Source organism: Ahaetulla prasina, chromosome 4, assembly GCF_028640845.1.
Source record: "Ahaetulla prasina isolate Xishuangbanna chromosome 4, ASM2864084v1, whole genome shotgun sequence".
NCBI lineage: Eukaryota > Metazoa > Chordata > Lepidosauria > Squamata > Colubridae > Ahaetulla > Ahaetulla prasina.
Window position 1 is genome coordinate 138,108,173 of NC_080542.1, and position 24,908 is coordinate 138,133,080.

Consider the following 24,908-nt stretch of genomic DNA (forward strand, 5'->3'; position numbering starts at 1 on the left):
TACCTATCCAGTAAGTTGCTCCCAAAGTTTGGAGACATTGGGGGTGATGTAAAATAAAGGAAAGTGGGGAAGGAAAGTGAAGGGTAAACTTAACAACAAAAACAGTGTGAAACCTCAAGCAAAGCTGAAAATGAAATTTCTCAAAACAAGAATTATTTTGAAAATATAAATATTATGTATAAAAAAAGACATTCAAGAACTATGTGAGAGAATTATATTCTTGAAAGAGCTCTATATAGACTGCAAAATAGTCTGGTTTCTTTTTTTCAGAAACAATCTGACAAGAAATGCTATACTTCTAACCTACAAATTAATTTTAATTAGATCAATTCAGAAGAACATCTTCACTGCAAAATGAACCTTACAAGAGTGATAACTTCAGTAAATAGCAATTTTTGGTACTTCAACTTGCAAGCATTTTATAAATTTTCAGCAAACATTTTCAATTAGTTAAGATAGGCAATTGATTATGCTAAGGGTTAAAAGCATTTTGAAAGGAGAAACTGCATGTACAGCAAAGGTAAGCCACTATCTAACTTCAGCGGTTCAATTATTCTAGCCAATTAGTCAATTTTATCCAGACTGCACCAAGTTATTTATTTGAAGAGAACTATGGGATTGAGTCATCAATACATAAGGCATTTAGAAACAAAAGAGCTTGCCATTTAAGTAAATGAGAAAACACAAGTAACATAGTCACCTCCAAGTCAGTGACTCTTTCACACTAATTGTGTTTAACTCATGAGGAGTCAAGTGGAATTAAACAAATCAAAAGGACACTGTTATGTACCTGTCTTCACATAATCATTGTAACAGCATTCTTTTTCATTCTAAGCACCTTCATGGGTCATTTTTTAGAGAAAGATTGGTCTCTTTTTCAGAGAGATACAATTATTTAAATAAAAAATAGAAATTCAGGCAATGTGCAACCAAATCTGATATGGAGTACAGTTCTTTCCTGCACAGGTTAGTTTCAATAACAAACCATTTCTTACCATCCAAAGTTGACTGTAAGGGTCCTATCCTTCCCATTCTCCTCACTCTCCAGACATGTCTGGCTGATGGCACATAAAGCTGTGTAACCTAGCAGTACATTAAATATGATGGTTAAATGTCTTGAGCTAAAACCTAAAAAGTAAATTATTAGTATGCATGCACATTTTTAAGAAATTCCAATGTTAGATCTAAAAACATCTTAAATATGTAAATTTAATATGAAATAGTTCTTTTTTAAATAAAAAGCAATTTCTATATTACCTTATCTGCTCTAATGTTTTCTTGTAATGATAGCCAATGATCTGGTGGGCAAAAATTCCTTCTTGTATCTCTAGATTTCAGCATTTTCACTAAATTAGTGATTACCTAGATGGTTAAAACAGCCATTATGAAGTATTTTTATGCAGCAAGACAGAAAACAAACAATTTGTTATTGAACAAATTCTATAAACAGAAGTTGTAATTGTATCAATATATTTATATCTAATACGTACATATTAAGTTTGTGTGAGAGAGAAAGAGAGAGACTAACAATTGGAGAATCTGGCTGGAGCTCATTTTTCCTCAACCAGATTCCCACCAGATCTCTTGGATTTCAACATTCCAGATCCCTAACCATCCTGGCTGATTCCAAAACATGAAGACAATAAATCCTCCTCTGAATCTTTGGGTCAAAATCAAGTATGTTTCTCAACTATCCCAAACACTGGATAAATTTTGTGGAGAAAAATACCAACAATTTTAAATCATTAAACTAAGTATTGGCAGAGTTAATAATTAAATCATCATCATCATTTTAGTCATTGTCTATCCACTTTTAGCTATTGTCTATCCACTTCAGGATTAAGGCTTCTTCTGCATGTTTCCAATAACTAATTATGTTTTTAAAAAATAGCTGTGAACAAAAATTAAATACAACCTTAAAATAATAAATCCCATTATTAAATATAACATTGTATCTAGACTATCCATTAAGAGGAATGGATTCAAAAGTAATTCATTTTGGTGGTGGCTTTTAACTGCAAAGTACATTTTATTCTGAAATATTGTTAAAAACTGATAATTTTATATGCTTACTTTCCACAAGCTTTAACATGACTTCTTCTGTATCTGTGTACAAAAATCCATAAATATCTAACCCTTTGTAAACGTCAATAAACGTTAGCTAACTGCAATAACCCCATAAAATAATCATGATATTGGTATGAAGCTTTAAGCATTTGAAGATATTAATTTGACAAGAACTGAGAATTAAAGATTGAGAGTGTCTTTCATACCTTTTTTGTGATAACTAAGTTTCTACACATATTTTGAACAGGAAAAATTAGATTGTGAAAGGAGTCACTGACCATTATATAACCAATATGCATTCCTTTTTCATTAGTCTACTTACCCCTACAGATAGGAGATCTCTGACCTTCTCAAATATCCTTATTTTTGTTGTGAATACATGAATATTATTGAAAGATGAATATTTATTTTGTCACAATACAAGCATTAAAGTTTATATGCTTCATTCGTATCTGTTCTTCTATATACACATCCTATAGAAATTATTCATGCTACTAAGAACATCTTTTGAGACAAATCTTGCAGAACTCAATTTTTTTTAAAAAATGCAGCATACAAAACAATTACACAAAAACACACACTTGCTAATTTTTGTTTTATATTTACTAACTCTACAACTAGCTTTTTGCTGTGTACCATTCATCATTCCCACATGGATTTTTTTCAGATTTGACCAATTATACTTACTGGTAATATTCTAAGTAAACAAAGCTCATCTTGTAGATTTCAACATAGTAAGCTTGCTGGATACAACAGCACAGCACAAACTGTGTTTATAGCAGAAATTTTGGATTTAAGTTCCCAAAATTCCCAGCATCGTGGGCCATTGGGCCAATATCTTTGGAGGACATCAGCTTGAGAAAAACTGGCATAACACCACAGCATTTCACATTTCTGTAATATGTAAGCATACTGAGTCCATATTCAGATATTGTAAACTTTACTAGATAACGAATGGATAAGTAATTAAAATTTCAATCTTTTATTACATCTCCATAGTATCTTGCCCTGCTTTTGTACAATATTCAACACAATCAAAACATTATCAGCTACTCTCATTGCTACTAATGTCCATAATGTTCATTGCTCATAAGTGAAATGTCTTGTAAAAATCAGACAAAATGGGTGGGATAGAGGCTATTGTAGACTTGTAGAATGAATAAGCATTCCTTAATTAGCCCATCAGGTTAAGTGCAAGCATTAATGGGTCTTTCTAAAGTCTAGCTTGACATTTTTCTCCAAACATGGCCAAGAAGAAAGTTCCATTAGCAATATTAATACAAGCTTAGTTGATCATTTTCATTCAATTAACTTCTTTCAATTAAATAGATAGCTTGACAAAAACAGTGATAAAAGACCTAAAGGAACAGCTGATGACTCGAACTGAACATTAGTGTGCGAGAGGTTGCTGGTATTAAACGGACTGTAAATCTAGCATTTAATTTGGAAAATGCATTTCTTCTGCTTCCACTCCTTTAATGAGTAATTTTAGCTGACTGTGAGTGTTTGCTGCAGACATTTCATGGCAAGTCAAGCACTTTCTTATGAAACAGTTATATCCTGAATTGCTACCCTACTGCCTTAATGGGTACTACTGGGAGGTTGGGAAAAAAATAAACTACATAAATATCTAGTGATTATTATAAAAAAATTAATTTTATAATATTTATAGTATTTAAAAAACACTCTTGAGCTATCTTAATTGCCACAGACAATCTTCAGAAAATGGTAATACCAGCTGTTCAAAACAAGCCAGTCAGGAAACAGACACCATAGAGATTCCAGGAACCCTACTGTATTGCTCTAGGTCCGTGATGGCGAACTTATGGCACGTGCCATATCAGTGGACATGCTGGCTCAACTCCAGCGTGCATGCACATGCCAGCCAGCTGATTTTTGGATCTTCTGGGCCCACCAGAAGTAGGGAAGCAGGCTGTTTCCTGCCTCCGGAGGGCCTGTGGAGGGTGGGGAAGGCCCGTTTTTCTTTCTCACCTGGTTCCAGATCCTCTCTATGCATCTAGGGAGGGTGAAAACAGCCTTCCCCAGGCCCTCTGGAGGCCCAAAACGGCCCATTTCCCAACTTCCTGTTGGACAGGAAGTGACGTTTTTTGCTGTTCCCCAGTCTCCAGACTCCTAGAGACTCCTAGAGCAAAAAACGTCACTTCCTTTCCAACCGGAAGTTGGGAAATGGGCCATTTTGAGCCTCCAAGGGGGTGGGAAGGCTATTTTCGCCCTCCCCAGATGCATAGAGAGGACCTGGAGCCAGATGAGAAAGAAAAACGGGCCTACCGGGCCATTGCGTGCCAGGAGCAGAGGGGAGGGGGGTTACGTGCGCATGCGCAGAGCGGGACAGATAGAATTATGTGTGTGGGCACGCGCATGCACAAATCTTCCCCCCATCCTGGCACGCGATGGCAAAAAGGTTAGCCATCACCGTTCTAGGTAATAATTATAGAATTAAAAGCCTATTGGAATTTCTTTCTTCCCCAATTTATACCAATCAGAATCAAGTTGGGGTAATTTTGAGGTTCTTTCTCGTGCCTTCTCAGGATTGAATTGCCATTCCTCCTCTCTACTGGCTTATCCATTCCTTCCCCAAGGTCTTCTCTATATGGGAAAAACAAAAGTAATGTTCTAATATGCAGCCCCAGCTTGTTAATTCTGCCTATCAACTTCCTCAATTTCAAAAATGCTCAAATGGCTTACATGACATCACAGACACAACTACTAGTATATTTAATAAGGTATATAAGAGCTCCCAAAGGATCTCAATCCTTTTCAGGTATCCAAAGACCTGAAGTATGCTGTGAAGAAATGAAGAAACTCCCCAAGTGTTAAGCCAGCTTGGATGAAGGATCACTAATGTAACCTCACCTGAAGCCATCTGAGCACATGTGCATTTCCCCTTAAAACAAAGTGTCTGTGGTAATTTATTTTTGTAATGCATCCAATTTCTGAAGTTTTATCCTGAGAACAGTATATTCACATCTAAATATGCCCTATGTATATATACATGTGACAATAAATGCATTGGAATCCATTCTGCAAAGACCAAAATGTATCTTAAAAACTGCAAGAACATACTGAACACATACCAAGTATCAGATGCTGAATCAGAAGAGCTTAAAGTAATATTTATTTTTATATTCTCTTTTGGCATGTAAGCTTCTTAAGAAATCCACTCTTTAAAAAATACAAACATATTTTTACCATAATCTCTTTCAACTCCCAAAGTTTTCCAGCCAGCAAGCCTGCTGAGAATTTTGAGAGCTGAAAGCAGAAGGAAAGCATCGAAGTTGAAGAAAATTATGATAGAATCAGAATTGAAGACATTGCATAAAACTTTAAATGTTCGCCCACTCTAGATCTGCATTCACCTGTTCCTCCATATGAATGAAAAAAGGAAGTTCTTTTGATTTGTTCTCTTATGAATCAAACGTGTATACCTTAAAAAGCTGAATCCACCGCTTCTGTTCTGTTTGGATGCATTGCTGCATTTCTGTATTTGTAGTGACTCCAATACTTCTAAAGGCTGCAATATATTCTTCACGAACCTCTGGCTTGGTTTCTGGATATGCCAATTTAATAATTCCTAAACAAGCATCACGAAGACAGCGTGATAATGTGACCAGTTCTTCTAATGTAAAAGGCATCATTGATGATTGTCTTTGACCTACAACTACAGAAAATACAAACCATGCTTAAGAACACAGTCTTGCTCTCTTTGAATCTCACATAGTACTTAGAAGTGTAGCTTGTTGAACTCGTGTAATCTAATAATCATTGCCTGTCATATTAACAGATATTTCAGCAGCAATTTAACTGCATCTTGTGATTTCCTTAAACCAGATCTATACAACAAGCCTATTTCCAAAATACGGAAGATCCATAACTCTTCTTTATTTTCTGCCTACCTGGATACCCCAAAAGAAAGATAGCAACAGAGTTTTCTAGGAAGCTGTATTTAATCCGAGGTAGTCTTCAGGTCATAATCTTAGAGTTCCAGCAATTACAATGTCCCAATGGTCACATGATCACAATTCAGGTGCTCGGTGCCAAGTTCACAACTTTGATGTTGCAGTGAACTGCATTACACATTGAATGCAATTTGCAACGTTCCCCAAAGTCAACTGGGGAAGCCAGCAAGAAGTCAGAAGTTGGGATCATATGAAATCTTCACTTAAAAACTTGCATGGTCCTCTCTTAATGATGGCAACCAAAGCTTCAAGTCTTAGCTTACAGTAGTTACCACCACTAAGCAATGTAGTGATGATGTGACTTCAGCTTAGCCGTAGAAATTCCAGTTCCAATTCCCATCATAACCCGAGGATTACCTTTAATGGCTAATCTGTTTTGTAGACTTTTTCAAACCTTGTATTTTACGTTATAATCTGTGACCATTTTTTTTTAAATTTGCATTTATATCCCGCCCTTCTCCGAAGACTCAGGGCGGCTTACACTATGTCAAGCAATAGTCTTCATCCATTTGTATATTATATACAAAGTCAACTTATTGCCCCCAACAATCTGGGTCCTCATTTTACCTACCTTATAAAGGATGGAAGGCTGAGTCAACCTTGGGCCTGGTGGGACTTGAACCTGCAGTAATTGCAAGCAGCTGCTGTTAATAACAGACTGTCTTAGCAGTCTGAGCCACCAGAGGCCCTTTCCAGATTAGAAAATTAAAATACAAAGAGAACAAAGCAATGCCTATAATTAAATAATAAAATATTAACTAAATAAAAGAATATATTCAAAAATTTCATTTAAAAACATTTTTATGTTTTCAGATGAAGGAGGACATCTAATATGAATATTTATAAAGATGTTGTTATGAGTTCTGGAAAAAAAATCCACAGAAGATACCCTTACCTTCTATAGGGTCACCAAAGAATTCATTATCATGGATAGAAATAAGTGAGTGACTAAATAAGGAGCTAAAAAGGTAGAAGAGAGGAATGATCCGACTAGAATCTTCTAACGACATTGGGGAGCCACGTGAAATTACTTGAAGGAGCGGCACCATAGACCTTAACAAAAAAACAAAAATTATAACCCTATTATCCACTTACACCCATGGCTTGGGTGGGAAACGAAATTATTAGAAATTATTTCTAACATCCCATTTTTGATTTTTTTTTCTGAAATATTCTCTTTTAGAAGCCAGATTATACTTCCAGAGTATTTCAATTTTAGTTTAAATATTACACCACTACCCAATTTTAGTTTAAATGTTACATACTGTGCAACAATAAGTAATACTTAGAGCTAATGAAATACTGAAAATAAATTCTGATGAAATAACTCTGTACAGACCTACCGTGTTTCCCCGAAAATAAGACCCTGTCTTATATTTTTTGAACCCAGAAATAAGGGCTTGGCCTTATTATCGGGGGGGTGGGGGTGTCTTATTATTTTGGAGGTGCAGGAGGCAGCGAGCATGGCCACCTCATGGCTGCTGCTGTGTTGCACTGCACAACACAGCCGCTCGTCAGCTGTTTGCTGAGGCAACCAAAGATGGGAATCTCCCCAGCGTTCTTGACACTCGCCCGCCACCCACCCATCCATCCATCCATCCCCCTCGCCTCCAAACTCCCACCCCGTTCCCGCCTCTCCACTGGGTGGCCCCCAGCAGCTCCAGACGCCCAAAGCCTGTGCCCGCCCAGCTCCCTTTTCCACAGCACCCGGCTCTTTATCGAGGGAGGTGGCATATGGGGCGGGGGAGAAGAAGACACGTCTTATCCCCCCTCCTCACCAGGGGCTGGGGAGATGTGCGTCTTACCTGCCTTGCAGCTCTGTCGCGTATCTTGCCATTGCCTGCAAGCAAACACGTTGTAGGGTAAAACCAAACTTCTCATGAGTTCAAAAAGTTTGATTGAACTTGCAAGGTTGTTTTTTTTTTACCTTATGTGTTTGCCTGCGGACAATGCGACAGAGCTACAAGGCAGGTAAGATGGCTCCACGCGCCCCAATGGTACTTTAACAACAGCCTGGCTGCTGCCCTTCCCCATCGTCTCTTTGTTGAGGGGGCTGGCAGGTAGGGCGGGGGAGAAGCAAGAGGCGTGGAGCGTGACAGGGCTCCTTTTGCCATGTCTTCTCCCCCTCTCGCCGGGCATGGCAGGACTTCCTGCCCCTGCCCAAATTGATGCAATTTGGGGGTGGCAAGTGGGGAGCGGTGGGCTTGGGGAGACGCACATCTTACCTGCCTTGCAGTTCTGTCATATGTCTCGACGTTGCCTGCAGGCAAACACGTTGTAGGGTAAAACCTCGCGAGTTCAAGAAGTTTGACTGAACTCGCAAGGTTTTTTTTAAATCAAACTTCTGGAACTCACGAGAAGTTTGGTTTTACCCTACGTTTGCCTGCAGGTAATGGCAAGACACACGACAGAGTTGCAAGGCAGGTAAGGCGTGCGATTCGCATCTATGTGCAAAATATGTTCCCCCAAAAAGGAACATATTTTAAGTTTGTGTAATTTCAAAAGTTCAAATCTCTTGCACTTTTCTTATTATTTTTTTACTGAAATAGTCAGTGTTTTAATAAAAACATTATCATTTTTAGGCTTTTACTGTAGAGTAATTTTGGAACTGTTTAGTCAATACAGCACATGCTACTCTATATGAATATATTGTCTATATTTATAATTGTCTAATATTTATAAAATAACTACATACCCAGTAATCATTCGTGTTTTCATTTCTGAGATTAAACACCAAAGATGCCTCAAAAACCTGGCATTAAAAGCTAAACTGTACAAAAGTCTAGAAGAAAAAAGAGAAAGTATAAATTTTACCAAATATTTTTCTTAAACTTTTCTTTCAAAATTTATCCAAAGTTACCACTCTTAGACATTAATATTAATTAATATTCCAGGGTTCTCCAGCTAGTTTATATCAATACAGTAAGTCTTTTCTACTAAAGGAAAAGTAGTGTTTATTCATCATAATAAAACAGAGATAACCGTGATACACTATACCTTTTCATGTTTCACTAATTATCAGAATCGATTAAATTTTATACCGGTATATTACTGTAATTGTAAAGTTATTTTAAGATGATATAAAATAGTAAAGCCAAAAGTTGGACCAAGCTAAGATAGGAATTTTTTATCACATTTAATTATAAATGTATTTTCTATTTTTAATCATGCTTATAATGATTAATGACATGTCATTGTTAAGTATCATACATTTAGTCCTATTATAATTATTTGAAATTTCCAAATATCATTATGGAAGGAATAAACTGAGACCATAAATGTCAGAAAAGAAAAGTCACAAATCTCTTCTGAAGTATATGAATAGCTAATATTATATTATGATTTTGAATTTTATACCTTTATCTCCATCCATTTTTATACCTTCCCTCAATCAAAGGATTCTTGGCAGTTAATATGATATAAAGAAATGCTATTTAAAATATTCATAATAGGCATAAAACCAGATATTATTAAAACAAAGGTTTTTTTAAAAAGTTCAAGTATAAAAGCAGAAGTAGCCCAACCTGGTCACAATCGGAGGGGGCAGCCTGACCTCCACAGAGATGTAACTGAAGAGACCAATACTTGTTTTGAAAAGCAATGTCTCCTGGCTTCAGCAATTTACCTCCCCAAAGAGAAGCAGATTCTCCCTGCACCCTACTAAAGGGTCAGGCCAATTTCACTTGGAGCAAGCAGACAAGTCATAAAGAGCTTTACAGGTCAAATTGAGCACTAAATTGCACCAAGCAGCTAATTGATAGTCAGTGTGTGGTCTAAGTGCAATAAATATTACCACATCCACTGACAGAAAAAGAAATTTTTAAAAAATTACTGCTTTCAAAATAACAATTCTTGCTTTTTACCTTGAAAATCTATGAAGCAGTCAGATGATACTGAATTTTCTCATTCTTCTTCTAAAACAGCATATGCCGAATTTTCCTTGCAAAACTCTCAGTATCTATTGCATACATAAACCTCTTTCTAGCTGAACACATATTACCTTGATCCATCTAGATCTACAGCATTTTTACAATGTTTAAGACTCAAACTTTCCATTACTATGTATTTATAACTAAGAATTTTCTATTTATGTACATTTGCTTGGTACTTTTGGTACCAATATTTTTCTTTTGGAATTTCTAATTATTGATAAAACAGAAGCATAATTTCATGTTTGTAATTAAACTTACAAAAGGATATAATACTAAAAATGTACATAGTATTATCTATATTTTTATAATTTTTCATTACTGACAATGAATCAAATATTTTGTAACTCCAATAATCTAATTGAAATATTATTCATAATTACAAATATCTTACAAGGATTAAGTGGAAAGTATATATACACATCAGGTTGTGTATATATACCAAAGGACATTTTGTAGGTTTTGTTTCTTATATAATAATAATAACAACAGAGTTGGAAGGGACCTTGGAGGCCTTCTAGTCCAACCCCCTGCCCAGGCAGGAAACCCTGCATCATCTCAGACAGATGGTTATCCAACGTTTTCTTACAAATTTCCAATGTTGGAGCATTCACAACTTCTGCAGGCAAGTCGTTCCACTTATTAATTGTTCTAACTGTCAGGAAATTTCTCCTTAGTTCTAAGTTGCTTCTTTCCTTGATCAGTTTTATGATATATATTTTCATTTAAAAATCAAATAATGCTGCTTCTTTATATGAAGTAAGCATTTTATGAAAATCCTGCAGACTGTCTAATTAGGCACAATCAATCAATCAATCAATCAATCCTTATGATTTATGTATGTTTTGCCAAATTGTTATAGCTTGCTTTTTCTTTTCTTTTTTAAAGTGTCAAATTATTGCTGGTAAAACGGGAGAGATTAAATGACCCATCAAGCTTTATTTAGTCGAGAAATTGCTATGAGTTAATTACTTAAAGGCAAGATTTTCAATTTAGGCCATAAATTGGGCCTGGTGTCCCACTGAGACCATTTAAGTTAATGAAGAGAATACAATACAAAGACAGCTCGTACAGCTGGACAGAGGTCACTAGAGGAAGACAGAATATTTTGACACTTCCTTTAAACTATAAAGAGTCACAGGTAGAAGGGAGCAGATGTGACTGCAATTACATAAGATTAAATAAGCCAGTGAAACCCTTCAATATACAACTTTAAATGAATTTTGCTTGTCTGCTAATGTCCCCCTGGGAACCCTGAACCAATACATAAAATGCACTGTAATTTTTTTAAATATTTCTCTATTATTTTTTAAATGTCAAGTTTACTCCATGATACATTTTTTAAATGTGTTTTCAAGGTGAAAATGTTTACATGATATACAACTGCTCCTCAGAGATACCATAAAAGTCACCCAACACATGCAAGTAGATTGTGTTTGTTTATACTACAGCTACAATGCCAAAATTCCATCAAGTCATCCACCACTCAAGTGGGAATGGAAGAGTAGCAATGTATTGCCACTGAATCAGCAATTATTCAGAACTTGTGCAATAATCAAGGTGTAAATCTCAACATTAACCCACACAGTTAATGCACACTTTCAAGGAGCGAGAGGTTGCAATTAGGGGCAGTCTTGAATGCAAACTTAAAATGGATTACCATGCACTGCAAGTAGTAATCAAGAGCTTCAAGGTGTTGCAGGTGGGCATTTGAAGAGCAGCATCACACAAACCCTCTTGCTAGCATTACTCTTGTTTCTATTTATGAAAAGGGACATGTACTACAGGTATATGTAGTGTCTGAAGATATTGCTCATGTTTTGTTTGACTGTCAATTTAGGCTTAGATAGTTAATATCCCTACCTGAAAGAACAACCCACTGTGATCTGAGTCACAGATTGTCCTATTGTATAGATTAGAACCCTTTTGAGCAGAACTCTTACAGCTAAGAATCTGTTATATTAAATGTATTAGGGTATCTTGTAAATGCAATGTATTTTCCTGAATGTTGGTTGTTTGTATTTATCACATATATATTTTATTACTGTATTTTCCTTTTATTTTATCCTGGACTTATATCCTGCATTTTATTTTATTTTTTATACGGCCATAAGGCTAATCAAACAATACACTATCTACTCAGCAAAAGACAGAGAGAGACCAGGGTATAACAAAGCCACTGCTTTGCTTTGCCCAAGACTATACACATGCATTCCTGAAATTCTGGCTTAACCGCAACAAGCAGATAGACAGATGCATCAACATCGTATTTTAGGTTTATCACATGATGAAAGGGAATGGGGAGTAAAACAACTATGGATGACCACAGTGGGAGATAGTATTTTTTATTTATTCCACAGAAAACTGAATGTCAGCAGATATTCAGAACCATATGCAAACTTGAGTCTGCCAGAATTTTTGCCATTATCAGTTTACAAAGCCTGTGTTACAGGAGACTTAGATATGGCCACATTCAAATTAACCATTTTAAAACATGAAAACGTCAACCAAAGATATTTACGCAAAGAGCAGCAGGATTTAAAACATAGCTCCTTGAAGGAGAGGCTACAGATGTGCAATTAAGACCATGGAGATATCTAATCAACTTTTTTACAAAATTGCTTCATGTCAAAGCAATGATGCATTTAAATTCCATAATCACCAGTCAAAGCAATAGACTAACTACAATAAAGGCAAGCATAGACATTCAGCTTCTGCTATTCTCTCCGGACTTCACATCCTGCTCTATTGCAATTAGTTAACAAAGACCTAATTACCCCAATCAGACTACCACAGGTTCAATGACATCTTACTTCTTTGAAAAGCTATAAACAGAAGTGAGTTAAACAGAGAGTACCAATTTGTTTTCTGCACTACTGTTTACAAAGCAATTTGAATCCACCGTGTTTCACTGCATTCCAAAACTAAAAGGTATTAGTTATATCACGTTACATAATCAAGCAGCTTTTATTATGACCACTACACAAATTCAAAAATTGGTAGGTAAAGGGATAGCAAATATTATTTATTTCTGTCTTTTTCATATTTTTATCTGTTCTATATTGACTGTTTTGTTGTGCATCACCCGGAGTTGCCTTTGGAGAGAAGGAAAGCTATATACATTCAATAAACAAACAAACAAACAAACAAACAAACAGTGATGTTGTATTATTGAATGCATTAACTTTGTACTTACCACTATTCATGTTTTAGAACCATAAAAAGGTTTAAAATGTAATTGTATTAATGAAGACAAAGTAGTGGCATATTTGACAGTCTTCAGTATTTCAGAGGTCTACACTTTCTACACTATTATGAATCAATGCACTTGATTAACATTTTATCACAAAACAGATTAACCAAGAAGTACTATTACAGACACATACAAAAGTGGTTCAAAATCATCCTCAATGTAATAAATTAGGTACACAAACTCACATATCTTTTTACACTTGCCTGACTTTTGGCACCATCATTCGATGCTGCACCATCAATGTATGGCAAATAGAAGCCATCAGAGTGAAGATTTCTTCACTAGCTGAATCTCTCCAAACCATGTTTAGCAGTGTATTTGTCTGTTGCTTTGTGTCCAGCTTTGAAAGACACTCTTCACTTATATATTGGACTGATATTCTTCCATCACCCTGTAAAATTAATAAGGGTATGGTTACATTTTAAATTGGTCAAAATGAATTATTTTAAAATTAAAGACAATTTATGAAAATACTTCAGAGTGAGACTTTAAGACTCTTAAAACAAGCAGGCAGGACTTAACGGAATAAGTTCCTTCAATTCAGATAGTTTTTAAAGCACCGTTCATAATAAAGTACATCCATAAGTTTACTTTACAGCACTCTTTGAGCAGTTTACAAATGTCACCATGTTGTCTGCAACGATCTGGGTCCTCGTTTTCGACCTTGGAAGGATGGAAGGCTGAGTCAATCTTGAGCCAATCAGAATCAAACTCCTGGCAGCTAAGCAGTGAGTTAGCCTGCAGTATTGCATTCTAACCACTGTCACCATCGTTCATTAGAGATTACTTCCAGCAAATCATATATGGAATAGCATGTTAGTTTTCTCAGATTTGAACATGTTAAAAAAATATTAACATTGATGTTTCTTCACGATTTGAAATCAGCAAATAAGAATGGCATTTCTAAATCCATAAAGAAAACGTTTTATTCACAATCTACACATGGACTTTAAACAAGTGCTAAATTCAGTGCCCCCTTTTAAAATTCCATTCTTTCCCACATTAAACCACAAAATATTACATGATGTCTGCAATGTTGATTGCAATCGACATGTCTAGTTATATAAGACCTATTGTCAGAATTCAGCAACATCTGGAAATAAATACTGTATACCAACACAAATATACATTTATGCTTTTTCTTTTTACCCCACTAAATATAGGAAAACTTATAAATTGTCCAATTATCAGTAAAACCAAAGGTAATATAAAATAAGGTACTATATTTTGAAAGAAAAGAAGAAAAGAAACCCTTCAAGTTTATAGCAAGGAAATCTGATCAAATTTAAGTGGTGCCATTATATATTATTGTACAATTACTTTAATAATAAAAGTACCCAGAAAGCACTTGAAGAATTGAAGCTGAAGTACTAAATTCCTCTCTGAGAAAGAATAAGGTCTCTTTCAACCTAAAATAGCAGATGTGTGACTATTATTAAAGACGCCACTTTTCCACCTTCAAAAAACCTGACAAATACTTCTTAGCTATTATGTTCCACTGTTTTGGTAGGATGTTGAGAGAACATTTTGTTTATTTCAACTCCAAACTTTTAAAAAAGTACATTCGAATCCTTTCAAGACTTTTCTCCCCCACACAGAATTCTTTCTAAAACCTTCATAAATTTTACACTTCTTTTCATGTGCTCCCACAGATAATTTTTAGGCTGGCTCTACAAAAATATTTAAGAGTTAGAAGCAACTTTCAAGGACATCTACCAGAAGTAATCATCAGCTGAAAAGAGTGATTGCTGTAGCTCCCTTTTCCATTTTTATATTAACTTATTACTGTATTTTTCACAGTATAAGCTGCAGCTTTTTACCCCCAAAAAGAGGGTGAAAATCTGGGTGCATCTTATGCTCCGGATGTAGTCACACTCACTCACAAGTCCCCATCCTTTGGACATTTTCGACCTCTGCGTGTCGCATTTTGGGCAGTTGCAGGCGGTGGGGATCTGGGTCAGGGCACAGCCTGAGTAACGAGCCTCTTCGGGACAGTCTGGGTGTGGGGGCGTCTGCCCGGCGGATTTGGCGAACAACCAAGGCGGGCCCCACAGCTGGTTCCCCCTCTGGCCACCCAGTGGGCAGCTCATGAGTGACAATAGCCACAATGACTTCACTCGCCAGCAATGTGAGGAGCCACTGCCACCGTCTAAGCCCTCTCCGCACCTGGAAGTCCCAAAGTGAAACGTTCCTCCTTTCCAGCACTGCCTTCCGTTGGCCCAATGCAATTCGCAGAGCCACGTTTCAGGCAGTGGCCAGTTTCCCTCCAGCATGCTTCAGGGAACCAGGGAGGAAAGCATTTTCAGGTGGCAGCGCCACCCGCCCTGCATGCTTTTGGATTCAGGGAGGAAAGCGCTTTGCATAGCATAGCAGGGAATGGGGGCAGGAGGTTGATTTGTCGTTTAAAGGGGAGGGGGAAGATGCACGCTCTTAACTGCACGCGCTGTGGTTGGTGTTGGAGGAGGAGAGACGGAGGAGCTGGGGGTGCTGATGCTTTGGGAAGGAAGGCAAAAGGTCATCTCCCTGAGCTTTCGTGGACAGATGCTGTTTTTGCCAATTTGGATTCCTCGGGTTGCATCTCACCTCTCCAGAGGCAGTTCCGAAAACAGCATCGCAGGGAATGCGGGCGGGGGGGTTGATCGGTCATTTGAAGGGGAGGAGGAAGATGCACTTGGATAAAATCTCCATCGTAAAGCGGGTCTCGGAGGACATGGCTGACTACTTCTACAAGAGATACGGGGAGGACCCAGCCTGACAGGTTGGAGGGGGGTGCCTTACTGGATGAGGCCGGCTTTGGTCCTGGCCTCCTTCTTGGTGTGATCCCCACTGCTTTGGGGTGGGGTGGGGTGGGGAAAGGAGAAAGGAAGGAAAGGCGAAGGAATACTAGGCAGATGGAACTGCTTATGGTATCTCTTGCAGAGAAGGGAGGGAGCCTTCCAGCTCTGCAGGAGGTATCATCTCTCATACTGTTGCAAAGTTGACATTTCACCTCGCTGGTGTGTTGCCACATTTGTCAGTTTCCTCTGGTATTCCTTCGCCGAATTAGAAATAAAAAGAAACAGAAATAGAATAAGAATAGAATAGTTGGAAGGGTCTTCTAGCCCAACCCCCTGCTCAGGCAGGAAACCCTATACCATTTTAGACAAATGGTTGTCTAGTCTTTTCTAAAAAACAAAACACTATTTGCAAACACTAATAAAAACAGGTATGTGGTAATACTTTTAAACATATAACTACTAGGTACTTGGAAATTCTCTTTCACTTTATCTAGATCTGAAAATGGGCCTGAATAACTATGACTGCCATTACCATTTTTCCACCAGAGGCAGGTGCTGAAACAATTTGATAGCCAATGTTATTTACATCCTATTTACTTCCCAGGCCATTGCACAGTATCAAATGAAGGGCTATTTCTGAAGATACTGCAGAGACTGTAGCTGGAATTAACTGAAAGTAAAAACTGATAACTTTAAAGGGCCTTTAGAGTTAAGGCCATAAATCTCCTTCATCCATACAGTATATTCCTGCCTTTATACTACGGTTTGCTTTGGGAATCTTTCTCAAGTATCCATTGTAAAGACCCATGAAACTAGTGTGCACCTATGTCTACACTTGTAGTTACTATTTTAGCATTTAAGCAAATACTGGGCAATGTTCTTCTAAAGAATGACTTTATCATGAATTTTCACATCGACAGAGTGGTTTAACGAAGTATTTCTGGGGAATCTATCCTAATCTTTGATCATTCTTGCTTTATCTCTCACCTTTTCTGTGCACTGTTTTGGAAAGAAACAGGCCTACAAAAATCTTTATATCATCTAAAACAAGAAATAAGGAGCTTACAGGCATGGATGACATCTTATTAATTTCTTCATCTTCAGAGTCACTTGCTGAGTCCTGACAATCTGTACCTGACATTGAGACAGGTAACTGAGAAAGAAATGACTGGAGCACCCGCAAATACACAAGCAAGCCTTCTTCTGAAAGAGAACCTATGAAGGAAAACATAATTAAGCCCATTTTGTAGAATATACAAATACTGAAGAAAAATCACTTAAAAATAAGCATATTCTCGTTATCTCAGCATAAACACGGTCAGAACCCTGCAAGAAAACCTCAGGGAAGTTCTCGGGTCTTCTAACAGCTGCAATGGCATTGTGGCTTGTAAGAAAAGAACCACAGGATGGTAAGCAAAGTGCCATTTTGAATGATTGCATGTTATAGAGCAGGTTTCCCAACCTTGGCAACTTTAAGATGTGCTGACTTCAAATTCTCAGAATTCATGGCTGTCTTAAAGTTGTCTTGCTTTAGAGTACATACTTGAAATGGATTAAGACTGTTTTACATACCTAAGTAAGTTTCTCCAGCTATTAAAACAAAGTAAAAAAGCCAAGGAGCTCTCTCTCTTTCCCTCAAATGACCACTTTCTGTGAATAATAGTGCATTCAGAAAGAGTTCGTAGGGAAAACAGGTTTCTCCATCCACAAGTGCTGGAATGATGAAATGGAATATCTGGTCTGTAAAAGGTGCTGCCAGGAACTCTTCTGTAAAAGCAGCGAACACCTGTTGCCTGCAGGAGAGAAAGAATATAGTCTCTAATAACACTTGCAAGCTGCTCAGCACTCAATACTTTTGGGCAGCTTTAAACCATTCATTCATTCAATCACTCAATCAATTTATGTGGCCAATCCATCTCAAAAAGTGACTCTGGGTGGCAAACAAAATAAAAAATAAAATAGAAACATAATAAAACTAATGGCAGAAAAAGACCTATTAGCCTTTAGAGTCTGCCCTTTGAGATTGTTTGTTTTCTATTTACTTGTTTGTTTAATTATTTATTTTAATTTATTTTATTTTTTAATTTTTGTCAGATGATGGACATGTTTATCCCAAGCATGTTTAAACTCAGTTACTGATGACTGACCCGCTACCTCTGCTGGAAGTTGGTTCCAAGCTTCCACTACTCTTTCTGTGTCGTAATACTTTCTAAAGTATTCTAAAACTACTTTCTAAATAAAAACATGAAAAATGAAAATACCATTGCAGATAAGAACAGTCTCTGAACACACACAGGGCCCTAGTCCTAGGCACAAGTCTTTAATAATTTATGAAAAGTCAGCAAGCTTTATAATCAATTTTATTCGGGTAATCCTCGGCTTACAACCATTTATTTAATGACCTTTCAAAATTATGCCACTGGAAAAAAGTGATTTATGCCTGTTTTTCACATGACCAATACAGCATTCCCATGGTCATGTGATCAAAGTTCAGATGCTTGGAAACTGACTCCTGTTTATGATGGCTGCAGTGTCCCAGAGCTATTTCGAGACCTTCTGACAAGCAAAATCAATGGCCAGATTCATTTAACATCCGCGTTACTAATTTAACAACTGCAGTGATTCACCTAGTAACTGTGGCAAGAAAGGTTGTAAAATGGGGCAAAACTTACTTAACATGTGTATCACTTAGAAACACATTGTTTGGACTCAATTGTGGTTGTAAGTTGAGGACTAGCTGTATTAATGGTCAAAAGACCATAACCAGTATAAAATAAAAATAAGTATAAAGGAATACTACTAAAAATAATTTAACTAAACTTTCATTCTGCCTAGCTCTCAACAATTCTGAGCAGCTTTAAGTCTATCTATACGCCATAAACATTACAAAACAAAAATAAGATAAAAGAATATTAACAAATGCAAAATAAAATCAATAAAAAAACTAAAAATACTTAATCAAGTACAATATAGGTCCCAAGTTATTTATTCCAGCACTAGACTCATCTTCTCTTTACAACAATTGCCATTAAAGAAAATATAGCAACCTTTCGGGTTATTTGCAATATAATGAATTTACAGCCCTCAGCATGTGTTTCACTATTAACAGTGGACAATTTTTTTTTATTACTTCTACATATTGCCTCAAAATTGTTCTGAATATCTGCTTTTATGAATCCACAAACAAGCAGTAAAATCAAAATATTATTCAAAATAATCTGAACTAGTTATTCCATAAGGCTTCCTATGCTTGCTCCATTGACGTATCATTGCTTTTCTTTGAGTTACGACAATATGCAGAAATATTAAACTAGTTTGCTCCCATAACATAAAATCCTCACCTAGCAACTTCAGGACAGGAACTATAATTAAAGTGCAATGGCTTCAGAACATTCTCTAAAAATATTTTTGCAATAGGAACCCGAGAGACATCAGAATACTCAATACTTGATGGAAGCTTGTTATTTATTAGGAGATAAAGAGATCTGTAGTATCCTAAAAGAAAAGGACAACTTAATAAAGGCAGTATCAAAACATTTCTGCCGATTTATTTTAAAGTAATGATAAGCCATTCAATACATTTCAATGGGGTAACTGCAATATTTGCAGCGTTACTATTGCAATAAGCACAGTAAAGCAATTAATAAGTTAGGCTTTATGGTTTGAGATCAGAGCAAAATAATAGCCCAGTTATAAGCCTATTTATTCAACAGTTAATTCAGTCATACTCCCTAGATATAGCACTAGTCATAGTGGAAATGTATTTTTTTTAAAAAACTAAGAATTTTAAAAAATGAAAGCTAGTTAAACACAAGGAAGTTCAGAATATTTCATTTTACAATGATTACTAAAACATGCAGTACTTAATTTAGAAATTGTGTATGAAATGACAGAATGCGATTCATTTAATGCTGCTATATACTAGTTGCAATTTGTAATAATTTGTAAGTACCCCCAATAAATATATAGTTCAACATTCAATATAGATCTAAAAGCTAATCACTATACTTACCATTTTGAATCACATAGTGCAAGATTTGTTCAATTATTGATGCAACATTGTTAGCATCTTGTAAAACAGGCAAATAGGTATTCTCAGATGAAAATACTTCAAGCATCCTCATAGGAAGTGCAACATTCAGACTGTCATCATTGCAGCTTTGTAGCAATCTGTAACAGAAAAGCTATTTTACAAATTATACCATTGTTTCCCTTGTAGTAATTCTTATGTAGTAAAATGGATTTTCATACCTAATTTCTGAAGGAAACTTGAAATGAAATCAATGAAAACTAATTTCTACAACACAGCTGGACAATAGTGAATTGTAAGAATTTCCTTCATGCTAATAATAAATTAGTATTATAAATTATCTGAAGAATAAGGAATCCTAAAACACAAGCCATTCTATGATACACCTATGATATTTCAAATTAGCTACATGTATCATATTATAAACCAAATTCCTGGAACATTAATTCATAGCAAGCTATCTTCATTTCTTTGTATATCTGTTTACCTGCAACAGAGGCCCAACAGCCTTTTTATCTGATATAAGCATGTAAATCTGTCAGGACCATCAAGCTGCTTCACAAATTGAGAATTTTGTTTAATCAAATTTTGGCATATCCATATCTGGAAAGGAAAAAAATCCACAAAGTAAGAAAATGCTCTAAAAATACAAAATGTTGCTTTTTTAAAACCTTACAGTAATGCTATTTTTGCATAATGCAAAAGAAAATAAACTTAACAAGGACCAAATTTTAATCACAATGTGGTTGAAATCTTCCATTCTTACTCTAAATTTCAGTATGTTAAAAATGCAAAGAAAGATGAATAATTACCCAACATGAACTTTAACATTGAATTCAGAATCATAAAATTCTAATTGCAATTAATAAAATTATATATAAAAAACATGGACAGTACAGGAAAAAGGGGATGCTTCCTGTTTCACTAAGTTCTAAGCTACCCTGTTTCCCCCAAAATATCCCCTGATAATAAGCCCAATCGGGCTTTTGAGCCCAAGCACTTATTTAAGGGTTTAAAAATATAAGACAGGGTCTTATTTTCAAGGAAACACGGTACTTCTACTTGGTCAGAACAAAGCTAGTAAACAAAGTTTACTAATATTTAATAGAAATAATGAAAAACTGGATAATGACAGAAGTTTTATCAGCACAGGCATGGTAGGGGGAACTTTAGGCAATGTTGTTTCTCTTTACAGGTACTCAAGTTATGACAATTGAGCCCAAAATTTCTGTTGCTAAGCAAAATAACTGTGGAGTTTTTCTCCATTTTATGATCTTTCCTGTCATGGTTTTTAAGCAAATCGCTGCAATTAAGTCAGTTACATAGTTAAGTAAATTTCGTTTCTCCATTGATTTTGCTTGTCAAAAAGTCACAAAAGATGATCACATGACCCCAGGACTGCCACCGTCATAAATACGTTCAAGTTGCAAATCTAAATTTTGATTACATGACCACAGGAATGCTGCAATGGCATAAGTGTGAAAAAACAATTATAAATCATCTTTTTCAGTGCATTGTAACTTCAAACGATCACTAAATGAATGGTTGTAAGTCAAGGACTACCTATATAGACCTTTTGCTCTCCGAGGCATCTGAAAATCGTGTAAGCATTCTCATAGTATTTTCTGAGGCTCCAGAAACCCTGCAAGAGCAGGTCCTTCTGTTGTGACTTCCAAGGAGGTCGTTCAGAGAGACCTCTTTTGTCGTGGGAGGGAGAAGGCAGTGTGTGTCATGCCAGTAGAATCCAGTTAAGCATTTTCTAATTTTTGACAAGCCAGGCCCAAAAGGTTCATTATCATTGGCACAGGAAGTACAAAGGAATCTTGGGAAACTTCACAGCATAAGCATCAGGGGTCAGTATAAATCTTCTGAAGTACCACCTTCTGGCAATGGCCAACCAAAACTATTTTTTTAAAAAAATATATCCATAGATAGCTGGAGCAATAATTCCAGGGGAACATCAAAGCCAATGGTACATAAGGCTACTGAGAATTCCAAGAAAATAAAAAGGTTGTGCCCCCTGCCTTTTTCTGATCAAAGAATATCTAACAAGCCAAAACCAAACCTACATCTGAACAACCGGATTAGAAAATCCATTTCATCTAAAATGAAATGTCAAATATTTTAAGATTATCATGGCATTATCAAGTATTTTTCTAACCAAAAATAAAATAAAATGAACAGAGGAAGCCCCAGCTCTATCAACAAAAGGGAGAATTTTATATAAAAAACATGAAAGAACAGGTGTGGGGATGAGGGAAAGCTTCCTTGCACAAGATGAAAAGGTCTTGGGCAAGTCTGGATCTCACTTCCAGTTTTCTCAAACTTTAATTGCCCAAAATCAGGAGTACATAAAAAATTAATATAAACTCTAAATCAGGATAATTTCCTAATCCAAGCTCAAAAAGAAAAAAGGAAAAAACCAACTCTGCCAATAATGAGGCATAGCCTGCCATTCTCAGTGTCTCTGCTCTGCACCCCTTTCCCATTTCTCCAATCATTATGCCTTCCCATTTCTCCAATCATTATGCAACAGAAAAATTGCCTTCCCAAAGTCTAGCTCTTTTCTTGGTCAAACAGACAAGAAGTTATTTATGTATGATTAACACCTAAAATAATTAAAAATGAGATTACAACCCAAAAACTGAAAATGAAATGAACTATAACTACTTACCAAACGTTTGGAATCTTCATTATATCTATAGAAAAACAGAAGCTGGCGAACTAAGAGACTCAGGTTTGCTCCAATGGTAGAGGTGCAACTTCCTCCAGGTTGTGCTAAATTAGCATAGCGATCAAATTCACTCCTCTGAATAGCATACTTAAAATTGAAAAAATAAAAGTAAAGCTAATGAAATCTGTCAGTCATTAATTACACAGGCAACATTTCAACAACTGCAAACTTCATTTACAAATTATTAAAATTCTTTTTTTTTAATGGTGGATGCTCCATCACTGTAGGCTGTCCAGTCCAATGATTGTCCAGTCTTTAAAGAGACTGGACAATCATTTGGCTGCAATTATATAAGGTCTCCTGCTTGAGTGGGAGCTTGGATTGGAAGACTCCAAGGTCTCTTCCAATTCCCTTACTCTTTTACACCTGAACAATCTTTGTACATATCCATCAAAGCAAACCAAAACAAAACAGAAATGTTGCAGGATCCAATGTGGGTCGCTCCCTAGGACCAAAGGTTTAGTCTTCTGAGCTTTTGGGTCTGTGCTGGAGCCATCCTCAGGGAATTTCTTTCTACCAGAATGTTTATCATTCTGGCAGATACATTCTGATTCCAGAACGTAGTAGAGAGAAGTTCTGGTAAAATTGGAGCATGTCAGTGCTCTAAGAGCACAAGTTTGACATCTCCAACATGAGCCGGAAAGTTTAGAAACTCTGGTCCAGGAGACCGACCAAGATTGGATCATGCAACATTATCCTGGGACCCATATATCTGTCACAACAGAACAGAAATGTTTTTGTATACCAATAAGTCATCTATAAGTATTTCCAAAACTTAACTGCAATATATAATGCATAAGTCTAGATTCTACCTCATGTACAGAACCCTCATGGATGAGAAAGACAGTCTGTTACTTGAAAAAGAATAATGGAAATTACACAAGAGCTACTCTGCTCATTTACTCTCTCCTAATTTATTAATAAAATATTATATAATTATATTAAATATTATAACTATATAAATTGAGTGTAGTTTAATTCTGAACTGCACATAGACTGACTGCATGATCTGGAAAAAAGTCCAGTATTAACAGTTAGAATGGTAGAATAATAACAATTGTGAGAATTATTATTAATTTCATTTTAACGTAATTTATTATAATATAATCTACTGCACAATATCAAAAATACTCAAATAAATTAATCATAAAAAAAGCCTACTTGGTGTTTTCTGTCCCTGTATCCCCGAACAAAGGACTGTATAATGACTGCATTTTTCAGTCTTCTCCTTTCTTCCTAAGGGGATAAGTCAAAAGTCAATAAAATATGATGCACTGTAATTTAACAATTCAAAATCACAACAATTGAGCGCTCACTATTGGAGCAAACACTCAAAGCAGCCTTAGTTGATTTTCTATTAGTATAAAGAGCAGTCTCTCATTTTCAGATAACAGACACTTATAAGCACTGAGACAATATTTTTATACTGCTTATTAAGTTGCTTCACAAAGAAATTATCCTCTTGCAATAAAAGAGCAGGCTATGTTTTCAGATATTTACTCTGATATCAACTGCCTCCGAGATTGATAGTTCTTAACTAATCAACCAAGCTAGAAACTGGGAGACACCTGAGTTATAGTTCAGCCGCCCTGAGTCTTCGGAGAAGGGCGGGGTATAAATGTAAACAAAAAACAAAAACAAAAAAAACCTTAGCCATGAAAGCTGGCTGGGTGACTTTGGACTTTCTCTCTCAGACCAAACCCACCTCACAGGGTCGCTCTTATGAGGAAAATAAAAGGAAGGGGTATTAGATATGTTCACTGCCTTGTGTTATTTATAAAACTAATAAAGGCAGAATATTAAATTTAATAATAAATATTTAATATTTATTAATATTAAATTAATATTAAATGAGTTGAAATATCACATAATCACTTAATTATCATATTTTTTGGAGTATGAGATGCACCTTTTTCCCCCCTAAAAGGGGGTGAAAATTTGGGTGTGTCTTATACACCGAATGTAGCCCCGCTCACCCACTGGCCCCACCTTTTGGCCTCTGCCTCCCAGCAATTTACCTCCTTGCAGCAAGTAGCAAGAAGAAACAGTCCACTTCAGCTTCAGCACAACCTAATTAACACAAGTTGATGTTGGATCAGCCTCTCTCAGCTGTTTCAGGCTGCAGGGATTGCCATTGCCTA

At 36.2% G+C, this 24,908-nt stretch overlaps 1 protein-coding gene across 3 annotated transcripts in view; it reads right to left on the minus strand.

Annotated features, from left to right (window-relative positions):
• The window catches only part of UBE3C (ubiquitin protein ligase E3C), a 70,923-nt gene that overhangs the window by 38,815 nt on the left and 7,200 nt on the right, over positions 1-24,908 (minus strand). For all 3 annotated transcript variants that reach the window (XM_058180360.1, XM_058180361.1, XM_058180362.1), the window contains exons 3-15: positions 23,929-24,003; positions 22,708-22,854; positions 20,521-20,636; positions 20,016-20,173; positions 19,345-19,498; positions 17,576-17,796; positions 17,070-17,218; positions 13,430-13,617; positions 8,740-8,826; positions 6,940-7,097; positions 5,514-5,746; positions 1,258-1,362; positions 996-1,083 (exon numbers count right to left, since the gene is read on the minus strand). In XM_058180360.1, the coding sequence (XP_058036343.1) occupies positions 996-1,083; positions 1,258-1,362; positions 5,514-5,746; positions 6,940-7,097; positions 8,740-8,826; positions 13,430-13,617; positions 17,070-17,218; positions 17,576-17,796; positions 19,345-19,498; positions 20,016-20,173; positions 20,521-20,636; positions 22,708-22,854; positions 23,929-24,003 (1,879 nt within the window). The remainder of the gene's footprint in view (positions 1-995; positions 1,084-1,257; positions 1,363-5,513; positions 5,747-6,939; positions 7,098-8,739; positions 8,827-13,429; positions 13,618-17,069; positions 17,219-17,575; positions 17,797-19,344; positions 19,499-20,015; positions 20,174-20,520; positions 20,637-22,707; positions 22,855-23,928; positions 24,004-24,908) is intronic.